A 13,236-nucleotide genomic window follows, 5' to 3' on the forward strand; every position below is an offset into this window, starting at 1 on the left:
TTATGTCACACACGCTCCGCGGGTGCTGCTGGGATATGTAGTTGTGGAACATCAGGAAGGCGTCGGTGGTGCGACCAAGCGTCGCTTTTGGTGACGCCACGCGTTCCGGATTTGCGCGGGTTTCAATGGCCGCTTGTTGATGTGCGACGACACTGACTTAAAGGTATGATTGGCATTTTGACCACAGCTGTGTTTTGAACACACTTAGCCTAACTATTATGCTCTGTGGTTTGCTTGGAGGTGTTAATGATTAGACACGCCAACAATTATCAAGTATAAGCAACGTTACGTTAACATATCACATCATCACACATGGGCTCATTTTGCAGGTATGCTATTTAACATTAATTTCCGCATTAGAACAACAGTACGTCTTGAATTGTTTGTTTAAAATGTCTAAATACTCAAATACTACTACTAATATAATATAATGCTAATATTAATAAAAGACAAGCTACTAAAATAATGCTAATAATAAAAGACAAGATAGTGCCCCATTTGGACGTGTCAATACTTATAAACTGTGTTTTAGAACATTTAAAGAGTTTTCCCCTACTAACCATAAAATATATATAAAATTAAGATGATGCAGTTAATCGGGGGTAGGCAACCTACGGCGCGTGGGTCATGTGCAGATCGCAATAGCGCTTTATCCGGCCCGCCATGGAATTCTAAAAACATACGTAACCCATAAACTAATTGCTACAAAAAGCCCCAAAAGTTGAACACACAGTTGCTCATAATTAAAATAATAACCACTGTTTCTGCTTTGAAAAAATATTTTTTGCTTCCTACAGAAGAAAAACAATGCCTCCAAAGAAGAAAGTGAGAAAAAGAACAATCAATTCAGGTAGGGTAAGCAATTTGTTACGCAAAGCCATTTTGACCAGTATGTTTAAAAGTACAGTCCGGATAACACAGATGGAAATGCTGAAGACAAGGTCGACTCATGTCCAAAACCAAGCCTCAAGAGGAAGGCTTCTTCGTCTGTGGATGCTTCGAAGGAGTCGAGCACCGAGCAGTGTTGTCGCTGGCTCATGAAATCTGAACCCGAGAGCCGCTTTCAGAAAGGCATTGATGTCAAGGTACAGTACGAGATGACTACTCACGTGTGCTTGAAAACATCTCATCATCATCATTGAATCTGCAGTTTGGGATTGAGGATTTGAAGGCTTTGCCCAATCAGACCAGTTGCTGGGACGGCATCCGCAACTATCAGGTAGAGCCTCAAAACCAAACTTATTGTGATCAAAAGATTATCTCCCAGCTTGTAGAATAGAGTAAACCCTTGCTATATCACGATCCCACTATATCGCAGATTTTTTCACAGTTGTTACTTTATTTTTTATGCTGTTTGTACAATATTTTTTTGTTATCCATTACTCACTCTCATGATTCTTAAATCTGTTGTATTGGTTTTAAAACTGTTTAAAGACCTTTAAAAAATGTAAGTGCTATAAATGCATACATGCCAAAAGTGTATTCATTCATTCGTTCATCTTCCGTACCGCTTGTCCTCACTAGGGTCGCGGGCGTGCTGGAGCCTATCTCAGCTGATTCTGGTCGAAAGGCAGGGTACACCCTGAACTGGTCGCCAGCCAGTCACAGGGCACATATAAACAAACAACCATTTGCACTCACATTCACACCTACGGGCAATTTAGAGTCTTCAATTAGCATACCGTGCATGTTTTTGGGATGTGGGAGGAAACCGGAGTACCTGGAGAACATCCACTCAGGCACGGCGAGAACATCCAAACTCCACACAGGCAAGGCCGGATTTGAAACCAAGATCTCAGCAATATGAGGGAGACGTGCCGCTAGGATGTGTTTAAATTGCTTATTTCTACATCGTAGAAATGTACGTATTGTGGAGGGGGCCTGACTGTACTGCAAAAAAAGATTGATGGCACTTTAATCACACAAGTCTTGCTCTGTCATGGTCAGGCACGGAACTTCATGCGTCAAATGAAAGAGGGGCAGTTGGCTTTCTTCTACCACAGCAACTGCAAGGAACCCGGAATAGTAGGAATAATGAAAGTAAGATCCCATGCTGGGATGTACTGTATATTACTGTACTTATTGAGACTCATGTTTCTTGAGCCTCATTTCTTCTCCCTTTGTCCAGATAGTGAAGGAAGCGTATGTGGACCACACTCAGTTTGACAAGAAAGATGTTCATTTTGATGCCAGCAGCAAACAAGAAAATCCCAAATGGAGCATGGTAAAAGGAGGCACCCACAGAGACAGTACTCAGAAATTAAAAACAACAACAACAAAAACTCAAATAATTATTGATATCACATTTGTGACTTGGAAAAAATAATTTGACAATATTTATTTTCTAATACGATTTACACCGTTGTACTGCCTCATAGTACGTACTGCAATGGCTCCTAGCCAGATCTATTGTTTTTGAATATCAATAATTACACTGTGTTACACAAAAAATTTAATTGTACGTTGTCTAGGTTGTTTTTAACTGATTTAGGACAATTTGGCATCGCTGAACCCGAAAACTTAATCTGTTTCTCAGGTGAGGTTTTTAGGCCAAGTTGTAAACGCTTGATTAATCAAATGTTACAAACTTTGCTTCGAGTAAATTGAATAGTAGACTGATAGAAGTAATCACCTGTAAATTGAATGTGATATCATCATTGTTCAAAATTCAGGGACCTCCGTCTATTTGAACCTCTAAAGCGAAAATACCTGTACATGTAAGCACAAATGTGGCCATATTTCAGAAAGTTAACCTGATTTATATAATATCTATCTATTCATTCATTCATTCCCCGTAACACTTATCCTCATGAGGGTCGTGGGCGTACTGGAGCCTATCCCAGCTGACTCTGAGTGAGAGGCGGAGTACACCCTGAACTGGTCGCCAGCCAATCGCAGGGCACATTGAAACAAACAACCATTCGTACTCAGGACCTACGGGCAATTTAGTCTCCAATTAACCTACCATGCATGTATTTGGGATGTGGGATGAAACCGGATTACATGGCGAAAACCCACGCATGCTCTGGGAGATCATACAAACTCCACACAGGCGAGGCCGGATTTGAACCCTGGTCCTCAGAACTGTGAGACAGATGTGCTAACCAGTCGTACACCGTGCCACCATACAATATACAGTATATGTATATATTTTTTTACATTTTTATTTTTTAGTGCAGTGCTAAACTGCATATCATTACGGTCGCTTACAGTTACAATAATACACGTTTTAAGAATAAAACACATTTTTGAATATAGGAAGTCCTCGAGTTACAACACACTCAACTTATGACGTTTCGACTTTACGACGCCGGTGCCTCGTCCGCCATTTTGTCCTAGCACCATAGTGTTTCTGCCTAGCTAGTGCATAGTGCTTGTCTGTGTTTGTGCAGCGGGAGTATCTTTGCCTTTTTCGCCCTCCTTTTTTCACACTCTCAGCAGTTATGGGAAGTACAGCATCTTATTCTTTTATCTTAATGTATTTTAGTTTCTTTATACGAAGTGTTACCCTTTCCTGCTACGGACCACCTGACTGTGGTCGGGAGACGCAGGGGTTAACTCCCTTCTCTCGTTGCACAGCTGAGCTGGGTGGCGGCAGCAATAAAGGCACGAAGCTGCTTTAATGGCTTTATTAGCTCCTCTGCACATTCAATGTCAACGCGTCCTCCGCTAATTGCTACTCTTCCCCGGTCGCCGTCACTACACTTGCGACTGTACACACTCGCACCGGCGCGCACTCCTTCCTCCTTCACAGTCCCGCCGGACGACGCCTGCGCAGTCCCGTCTCACTCACACATCGACGCCCACACACACTGAGCTTGCTGTCACAATCACGTGGGACAATACCCGTAACAGAAGTATTTCGCCGTAAATTTCGACTTTAACGGTGAAATCCGACTTACCCGGAAATTCGTGTTTCGTCACCAGCGTAGGAACGGAACTCGTTCGTAAATCGAGGACTTCCTGTACACTTATGTATTTTAATGTTGGTCATGATGGCAGTACTTGGAGAGTGAAAATGTTTTTTAATCAATGTATTTAAATGAAAACATTCCTGTAACAATACCTGCCCATCATTCATAGCATACCCACACTGCTAACAAGTAATAATGCAAATGACAAAGGGTGAAAGGTGATGATGGATGACGCTGCCGGTGTTCGTGGCTTTCAGGTGGATGTGCAGTACCAAAGAATGCTGAAGCGTTTTCTTCCTCTGGCTGAGCTCAAACAGTACCACTTGCAGCACAGAGCCAAGGGGGGCCCTCTGAAGGACGCCATGCTCTTGACCAGGATCAGGCTGTCGGTGCAGGCTCTCACCACTGGTAATTGACGAGATAATTTCAAATTTGGCATCAGTGTTGTTGCAAAGTTTGGAAATTTACCTCCATTTATTATCCTTACAGCACAATTCGACTTTATTCTGAGCTTGGAGGACCAAGAACCGCTGTGACTGTGCTCCGTGATGGGGTGAAATAATCTTTACTTTATATCCACAGTATATCATGGTGATATTTGTTCATTGTAAAATGTTTGGGGTAAAAAGATAACACTATGACGAAAGAAAAGCTTGACGTTTTTAAAATTGTTTTATTTGGCATCATTTTATTTGACAAGTGGTGGACAATCAGTCATAAGCGCTTTGCAAAAAGATCTAAATAGTTCTACTGTAACTCTGCTTTAAAAGACTAAAATCAGGTTTGGAGGCGGGAGGACACACGTGTCTAATCAAACTAAACACTTGGATGTGGCAGCTGAATAATCCCCCCAGAATGCTGACTTGCATCGCTCCTATTTACACATCCACACGTTGGACAACACAAGTGCATTTCACATTTGAGTTCTTTATAACTGGAATGTTACTTATTCAAAGTTCTAAATCATATAGCTGTAAAAGCATTAAGAGTACACACAGAATGGCGTTAGCATGGAAATCATAATGCGTGAGGTGATTTAGTTGGATTCCTGTTGAGGAACCAAAAAAAAAAAAGCAAGGAAGGATAAATCCAATCCAGTCTCCCTTAATCCTCCTCCCTTGGACGGATGTCTCACGGAGACCCCCGGTCCAGTCTAAGGCGGGGCTCATACCCGCTCTCCTCCTTTGCGCACTGCTCCAACGCGCTCTCCGAGGCGGCTGAGCCCTCGTAGCGCTGGGAGGCGATGGCGGCCTGGTGGGACATGCTCTTCCTCACCACATCACCTTTTCGCCACAGCGTGATCTCCTGGGAATACAAGCGTAAAGTTGATACTTTACTTTTAGAAAACTACATAATTTTCAATTTCAAATTCTATTTTTTTGTGTCAGTGTGAATGTGAGTGAATACTTGTCCGTCTCTACACCAGGGGTCTCAAATTGGCGGCCTGTGGGACGATATTTTGTTGCCCCCACCTTAATATGCAAGTTTAATGTTAGTGCGGTCCTCGAGTTTTATGACTGGCACTTTTACAGTGTTGTGGGCGCAGCTGACGAACCTACCAATCACGGTGGGGTATATGGCTCTCGGGGGCATGACATCGACCGGGCTTGATGCAAGCAGAGAAAAATTTTTCAATGAGTGAAAGTTACAGCAGCGTTGCCATGAACTGTGTTAATAAGGACATTTAAATTTGAATACAGCAGCTGTAGAAGACTGAAGAAACTGAAAATTATTACTGATTTAAATACTTATTAGTTCTTAATTTATTTGTTGATTGATTGATTGTTTTATTAGTAGTTTTGTATAGAAAACAATTATACAGTTAACAGTACAGTATGTTCCATACAAATTGACTACCAAAGAAGGGAGGTACCCAAGGAAAGTTATACACAACTTGTTTACACCAGGGTCCTTGTTCATTTTATTTTGTTTGTTGATTGATTGTTTTATTAGTAGTTTTGCACAAAACTTGTTTACATCAGCGTACTTGTTTATCTTATTTTGTGTTTAAAAAAAAGACATTTGAGAAGATTGGATTTTTCTAATTTAAATTGCGTGCATGTGCGGCCCAGACTCTGCTTCCAGCGGCCCTAAGGTAAATTGAGTTGGAGACCCTTGCTCTACACAGTGCATATAAAAGTATAAACACCCCTATTCAAATGCCAGGATTTTGTCATATATCAAAATGATTCCTAGCATATAACCTATAAACTGTACAACACAATTGAAAGGCGAAGTATAAATAAACTGAGATGTGGATGTGTTCAGAATTAACCAGTCACATTCAAACTCATTTTAAATAGGCTCAGTACACACCTGCTACAATTTAGTGCCTAATTTACAACAATACATTTCAGATGTTCTACAAAGCGTTTGCCAATATTTTTTTAGTCACATCTCACAGCACAAGCCACGGTCTGCAGAGAGCTTCCGCAGCATCTGAGGGATCTCGTTGTTCAAAAGTATCAGTCAGGAGAAGGGTACAAAACAATTTTTCAAGGTATTAAATATACCATGAAACACAGTCATCGCTGATTGTGGAGAAAATACTGCTTGGCACAACAGTGACATTACCGATAACTGGACATTCCTCCAAAATTGAGGAAAAGACTAAAAAAAAAAGTACTGGTCTGGGAGGCAGCCAAAAGGCTGACCGCAACATTGAAGGAGCTGCAGAAAATTCTGGCCGGTACTGGCTGTTTACTACATGTAACGCCTATCTCCGGCCTTCTTCATATGTCTGGGCCAATGGGTAGGGTGACAAAACTCCCTATCATACAAAGAGAAAAGTTTTTAAAAACTTGAAATCTCCCAAACGCATGTGGTAAAATGTGTTATGGTCTGATGAAACCAATGTTGAACTTTTTGGGCATAATTTTAAAACTTATGTTTGGCTTAAACATAATACTGCTCATCACCAAATGAACACGATATCTACAGTAAAGCATTGTGGTGGCAGCATCGTGCTTTGGGGCTGTTTTTCCAGCAACTGGTACTGGAGTCAAGGTGGAGGGAATTTTGAACAGTTTCAAATACTAGTCAGTGTTTGCACAAAACCTTCAGGCTCTTCTAGATAGAAAAAAAAGTCATGAAAAGCCTACTAGAACATCAGAACTTTATTTGGGGTTAATCCGAGGCATTTCAAATGGTGACAGTTGTGTGCTGAATCTGATTTGAGATTCACTGGTGGTCAGTCCAGGGTGTAGTCCACCTTTTGTCCGAAGTCAGCTGTGGCAGGCTCCAGCTCCCCTCAAACCTTACTATCATAAGCACTATAGAAAATGGATGGCTGGAAACATTTGGCGAGTGGACTTAGCCCCACTTTGAATCCTTATTCTTGATCTTAGCAAGACATTTTGGACCATCAAGTTTCTAAACTTTCTGGGACTGTTCCAGTATAACAAAGCGACGTCTATAAAGTCAACATTAAATGAATGGCATGGAAGAAGCCCACAGAACCACACATTATTCTTGTATTGCAAGTCTTTTCAGAAAATAAAAGATTTTCTTGCATTTTTCACTTTCCCTGGGTTTAGTTAATGGCCAATTGTCCCAATAATTCAATCCATGCAAGGCATTTCCCCAAATAAAATGAACGCCTCCCTGAAATGAACACTTCACTTGTCCCATCAGGAAAAAACGGGTAGCTACTGTCACTTACTGTATCTCAGTTTGTGGGACTCTTTCGTTCACGTGGACGTTCAAGAGTTAACCGTTGAGTCTTTTTTTTAACTCTGTTGCTAACCAAAACAGCAGTACGTACCAAGGTATGTAAACAATCTTACTATACAGTCCATGTTGTTAACAAGTTCCCTGCGTGGTATTTAAGACGATTTACAGTTTGGGGATGATTTTGTGAAACAGAATTCTCACTTTTGGGATTGTGACAGGCAAACGGTGGACGACTGGTTAGAGCGTCTGCCTCACAGTTGTGAGGACTGGGGTTAAATCCCCGGCCCCGCCTGTGTGGAGTTTGCATGTTATCCCCGTGCCTGCGTGGGTTTTCTCCGGGCACTCCGGTTTCCTCCCACATCCCAAAAACATGCATGGTAGGTTAATTGAAGACTCTAAATTGCCCTTAGGTGTGCATGTGAGTGCGAATGGTTGTTTGTTTGTATGTGTCCTGCGATTGGCTGGCAACCAGTTCAGGGTGTACCCCGCCTCCTGCCCATTGATGGCTGGGATAGGCTCCAGCACGCCCGCGACCCTAGTGAGGAGAAGCGGCTCCGAAAATGGATGGATGGGATGGTCCCTTTCTGTTCCAACATGACTGTGCACCAATGTACAAAGCAGGGACCGTAAAGACAATGGTGTAGATGAACTTGACTGGCCTGCAGAACCCTGATAGAACAGCTTTGCGATGAATTATAGTACAGACTGAGAGCCTTCTCATCCAACATCATCACTGTGTAACCTCATATGTGCTTCTGGAAGAATGGTAAAAACAATTCCTTTCACACACACACACATACACACTCCTAAACCTTAAAAGTTAAAGCAGTTACAGTTGCAAAAGGGGGACCGATGTCATGTTAAACCCAAATGATTAAGAAGGGGATGTCACTTCAGATCATATCTGAGTCAACGCAGGTGGGCGAATACTTTTGGCAAAATAGTGTAGCTGCCGATTTAAATGAGCGACAGAATGAGTAATCTGGCGTCAGCATCATCTCTGTTGAGGACTGCACATGTGCTGCATAATAAATAACGCGTTGTGACCCAGTTGCCAGGCCATGCAAGCGAAACGCTGACCTAAGCACTTGGTCATCACATGGCAAAACATCTTCCTCATTTCAGACTGCAGGTCCCCCGAAGCAGAATATGGGATACGTATTGCTACCTGCTGTTTGAAGTAGCGTCTCTCCTCCTCGTCGATTAGCACCAGGTTCAAGTAGTAGCGCACCGAGAACTTCTTGTTGATGTCGCGCATGGTGGGAGTTAGGTCGTAGCCAGCCAGAAACAACCGAATAGGGATAGATTCACCTAAAAACACACACAATCTGAATATTCCTCACACTTAACCTATACAGTGGAAACTCCATAGGTGAACACCCCAAAAGTTCAACAATTTTAAATTCAACCTAGATATTCTGTAAAAAATATGCCTCAAAGGTCAAATAAAACTTCCGCGGTTTTACTTTTTTTTTGTGATGGCACCACATTTGAAGTTTTACTTTATTTTAGCGGTACTGTATGGTGGTTAACCTCACTTTACACATGCAAGAGTTGTTAAAGTTACTTAACCTCTCTTTCAGTGGAACAAAAATTGTCATGGGTCAGTGTGACCCACTGCATGTTTCATCATCCCCAAAGAATATTTATTAAAAAAAAAAAAAAAAAATGCAATAGATAGAGTTATAATGAGGGTTGCAAAATTTGGGGAATTTTTAAAGTTGAAAACATTCCATGGGAACTAACAAGAACATCCATCCATTCATTTTCCGTACCGCTTATCCTCACTAGGGTCGCAGGCGTGCTGGAGCCTATCCCAGCTGACCAGTTCAGGGTGAACTGGTCGCCAGCCAATCGCAGGGCACATATAAACAGCCATTCGCACTCATATTCACACCTATGGGCAATTTAGAGTCTTCAATTAACCTACCGTGCATGTTTTTGTGATGTGGGAGGAAACACCGGCACAGGGAGAACATGCAAACTCCACACAGACGAGGCCAGATTTGAACCGGGGTCCTCACAACTGCGAGGCACGCTGTGTTCCATCCCTTTGAAACTCTAATAGGGTATATGCACAACCAAGTTCTGTATTCGACAAAACAGGTGAAAGCACTCCCTTCCGGCACCTGTAAATGGAAAAAGCCTATAGCAGGAGACCGGGATAAAGCGCTTGTAGGAACATCTATGTCGTCGTCTTTTTTTTAATAAATATAAGATGCCACCAAAGATGACAATGTCTGATGTTTAGGCTTTACTTGTCTTTAAGTTTATCATACATTTATGTAAATAAATGATATAAACATTTAACTTTTGTTCAAAGACACCAGCCATCAAGAAAACGGTTTGACTTCAAACCATCTTGTCATCCAACCGTAGTTATCCTCGTTAGCACAGCGTACACAGGACGTCCTCTAACCTGTTTTCTGGATTTGATCACGTGACATTCCGAATATAGAGCATTGAAACATTGCCTGAGTATTTAATATAGTATTTATGATGGTAATAATAACTGAAAATGGTTGTGTTCTCTTTTACCCCTGACTGGTGCTCCATCCATAATCTCATATTTGGCAATGGTGTCGTTTTCGTGGTAGACACTCGGGCCCGTTCCGGTTGTCTCCCGCTTAATAATGTCGATCTCCATGTGCCTTATCTTAATCCTCACCAGCAGGAAGTAGATTTTCCCCACAATGACATCTTTCAGGTGGTATCTGTAAGAAGTAGTAGTATGCAAACTTTCGGTACCACACAATCTAATGAGATCCAATACAAGAACTGTATCCCAAAGTCTGCCTGTACAAAAGCTAATTAAGAGGTGTTAATTAGTCTTACTTGGATTTGTTGTATTCAAACTCAATGTGGAGACAGTCCTCGATGCCGACTTCCATTTTAATGGAGGAGTTCAGTTCGGGATACGTGCTCAGCGTGTGCACTACAATGTCCAACTCTTTACTGATATCGTTAAGTCTTCTTATCACGGTCGCACGCAGGAAGTATCTGCACACGGGTGGAAGGGATAGAAGTTACAGTAGATTGAACACAAATATTTGAGAGGTTGCTACGGTTTGTGAAGGTTTACCTGAGTTTGACATTCTGGCCCGTGTAGGACTCGTAGGGCTTCTCCACGTGAGTGAACTCAAAGTCGAACGTCTGCGACTGGGTCATCTCACCGGGCCTTGCCAGGTCTTTCACCAGGGACACAAACTCGTGGTGGTTCCCACGGTCGTAATACAGTTCTGAAAACGTTTGATAAGGATGGGTAGCAAAAATTTGAAAATTCGACCCCGCAGAGCGTGAACATTGGTTGACATGTTTACTGTGAATAGACAAACAACAGAGTCACAAGAAGACAAAGATACAGGAAGTCTGCCATTTAGGTTTGAAGTGGGCATTTTTGGGTGGGTCCTTTGATAGGTACAGTCAGTAGTGAGAGATTAGGTAGAGCGGGTTGCAGAGAGGACTGCACAAGGTCTTCTGATGAACAGAGCAGCACTGAGAGGACACTAGTGTTAATGACATGAACCCTAGCATAGTCCTGGTTCATCATTCGTATATCCACAAATTATTATTTTTATTTTTTGGGGGACACACACATATCCTCTGTTATTTGCTAAAGATCACGTTGATTTGCTGTTTTTGTGCTCAGGCCAAAGCAATAAGTGTAGTCCTTTGGCACCATCTGGTGGAATCATCAGTCCTAGAATGCACCACCTTGTGCAGTCAAGTCATGAGTCCCTTAATTTGTTGTGTAAAAATGCCAAAATATGAGTTTGACATTACCATTTGAGTAAAGTGCAAGTGCGCATTTTTGTTTGCCCACGTGTGCTGTCAAGTGAATTTGTGATAGCGTTTTATTTAGGTTAGTATGCGAGCTAATACTATTGATAAGCTTCATGTGAAGGTGGTTTGTTTTGAATAATTTACTGAATACAGTCGTTAATGTAAAATGGGTTCATACTTGTCTACAGACTAAAATGCATGGGGTTGATGCGCTCCGTTTTAAGTTATATGCCGCCATCTTGTGTCATCTACATGCAATTACAAACCTCTTTTAGGGGGCGTCAATTATTCACCAACTTTGACTATAGGCGACAAAGCTTGGCCCATATCCTTCACTTAGTTACAGAGCATCACATACACTAGAAATAGCTGTGGATAATCTGTCAAATGCTACTTCAAGCACTGTAGGTAGGTGGATGTATGGCATGGCAAAACATTGTGATTCTTCTGATTAACTTAATTCTTTTGCAACATGGGATGAATAAATAGATGTGGGTTACATGATGGGCTTCTTCTATTCTATGTGAGATTGCTTTATGGCTTGATGGTATTAAGACAAAATATAGTCCATATTCTTTTATGATATAATCCCGTCATTTCTGTGGGATTTTTATGACTTCAATAGTTCTTTGTTCTTGTGTGCCTTTTTTCAAATGTACCAAGTAGCTTGGTTGTTTTTCCCTCCCTTCTCAGTGGCTCTACCAGGCTGACTTTTCTCTCAAGGACAAGATAACTGTGTGAATAGGCCTTCCTTCCTGGACTCCCTCCCATTTTTGTTCTTCTGGGTTCTTCAGAGACGGGGAGAAGCGCGAAACATCTCCGGGGTTCTCTCTTTGCAAAGATTTCATTGAAATGACATAAAACAAGATTGTTTCCAGATTTAATTCCAAAACAATGGTTAGATATTTACTTACCAATCTGTCCGACAAATTCAATCTTGATGCCCTGGTGCTCCAGCCTCTTTCCGGGACTCTTGAGCGTGACGTTGACCCTGCCGCTGACGGTCTCTCCGTCGTAGAAGAGGAAATACTTGTCCTTCTTGCCATCCTCAGTCTTGTGCTCTGCCTTCTTCCTCGTCTCGGCGTCGTTAAGCACCACGTCGATGTCCGCACTTTGTCCAAAACTGAAGAAGCTCATTGTTGTCACTTTTTTTCAAGCGTCTACAGCTACAACACAAGGCACGAAGGGTAAATTTCCTTCGTTGCGAGGGCCGCGACACGCTATTTAGCTCGTACTTTGTAATGCAAACACGTTAACTGTCCATCCCCAGTTGCGGCAGCGATGGAGCGGAAAACGGCAACGCTACGTGCGGCTCAACAGAAAACAAAATGTCCATCAATTTAAAAAGGAAAAAAGACGTACTTTTCTTTTCCCTTTGTTGTACTCACGTAAATATACTCAAATTATCTGCCCGGTCACGCTCGCAACGTGAATACCGTCAAATTACATGTTTCGTTCCGATAAGAGATGTCGCTGTTGTCAAATATTCAGGAAGACATCTGGGTCGGCCCTACTACTTCCGGGTAAGCGCGTCTACACAATAAGAGCACACTAAATTGAGACGTCAAACGCTGACCGGTAGTAAGGCTACACAATAAGAGCACGCACACTACATTGGCGAAGTTTGAAGAAACAGCTTGTTTGCGGGGGTGCGCGGTTTACGACGTAGTGCTTGTACGTCGGTGCCGTTTGAAACGAGTCCGCCTTATGCTCAGCAAAATATGTCAGTATAAATAAGAATTAAACACTCGGTACAAGAACAATGCAAACTATGATGAACTATATTTTTTTTAAAAAAAGGCATTTTCCGCAGTCACATTATAAATTCACGTTTTTCTTAATCACATTTCATTTGCAGCAAAAAGGA

At 42.0% G+C, this 13,236-nt stretch overlaps 2 protein-coding genes across 8 annotated transcripts in view; one reads left to right on the forward strand and one right to left on the reverse strand.

Annotated features, from left to right (window-relative positions):
- The first annotated feature begins 83 nt into the window (after nt 1–83).
- Nucleotides 84–13,236, forward strand: part of thyn1 (thymocyte nuclear protein 1) — a 42,475-nt gene continuing 29,322 nt past the window's right edge. For 2 of the 5 annotated variants that reach the window (XR_009768913.1, XM_061681654.1), the window contains exons 1-8: nt 84–163; nt 798–850; nt 922–1,085; nt 1,151–1,219; nt 1,948–2,040; nt 2,129–2,224; nt 4,172–4,322; nt 4,404–4,467. Coding sequence is in view for 4 of the 5 variants with exons in the window: in XM_061681654.1 (XP_061537638.1) it covers nt 808–850; nt 922–1,085; nt 1,151–1,219; nt 1,948–2,040; nt 2,129–2,224; nt 4,172–4,322; nt 4,404–4,450 (663 nt within the window). In the remaining variant the exon portion in view is untranslated. Of the gene's footprint in view, nt 164–797; nt 851–921; nt 1,086–1,150; nt 1,220–1,947; nt 2,041–2,128; nt 2,225–4,171; nt 4,323–4,403; nt 4,966–13,236 lie in introns of those variants that run through there. The other 3 variants (XM_061681653.1, XM_061681655.1, XM_061681656.1) reach the window with 3 other exon arrangements.
- On the reverse strand, nt 4,568–12,897 carry LOC133405029 (vacuolar protein sorting-associated protein 26B-like). 3 transcript variants are annotated; one of them, XM_061681651.1, is made up of 7 exons: nt 12,732–12,897; nt 12,284–12,535; nt 10,669–10,825; nt 10,422–10,586; nt 10,125–10,300; nt 8,755–8,897; nt 4,568–5,219 (listed from the first exon to the last, which is right to left on the reverse strand). In XM_061681651.1, exons 2-7 carry the CDS (start codon nt 12,504–12,506, stop codon nt 5,046–5,048), a joined length of 1,038 nt encoding a protein of 345 aa, XP_061537635.1. In that variant the 5' UTR covers nt 12,507–12,535; nt 12,732–12,897; the 3' UTR covers nt 4,568–5,045. The 3 variants fall into 3 exon arrangements, with proteins under 3 accessions (XP_061537635.1, XP_061537634.1, XP_061537636.1); XM_061681650.1 differs by having other exon boundaries at nt 12,605–12,897; XM_061681652.1 differs by lacking the exon at nt 4,568–5,219 and adding exons at nt 5,226–5,386; nt 5,474–5,520 and having other exon boundaries at nt 12,284–12,897.

This window comes from Phycodurus eques, chromosome 7, assembly GCF_024500275.1.
Source record: "Phycodurus eques isolate BA_2022a chromosome 7, UOR_Pequ_1.1, whole genome shotgun sequence".
In the NCBI taxonomy this organism is placed as follows: Eukaryota; Metazoa; Chordata; class Actinopteri; order Syngnathiformes; family Syngnathidae; genus Phycodurus; species Phycodurus eques.

What these genes read in the sequence shown, in the direction of transcription:
- LOC133405029 (XM_061681651.1), bottom strand. Translation starts at nt 12,506, where the DNA reads ATGAGCTTCTTCAGTTTTGGACAAAGTGCGGACATCGACGTGGTGCTT. An exon ending in TTTGAATACAACAAATCCAA is followed by an intron (nt 10,301 to 10,421) that starts GTAAGACTAATT and finishes TACTTCTTACAG; the next exon opens with ATACCACCTGAAAGATGTCA. An exon ending in GACGCTACTTCAAACAGCAG is followed by an intron (nt 5,220 to 8,754) that starts GTAGCAATACGT and finishes TTGTATTCCCAG; the next exon opens with GAGATCACGCTGTGGCGAAA.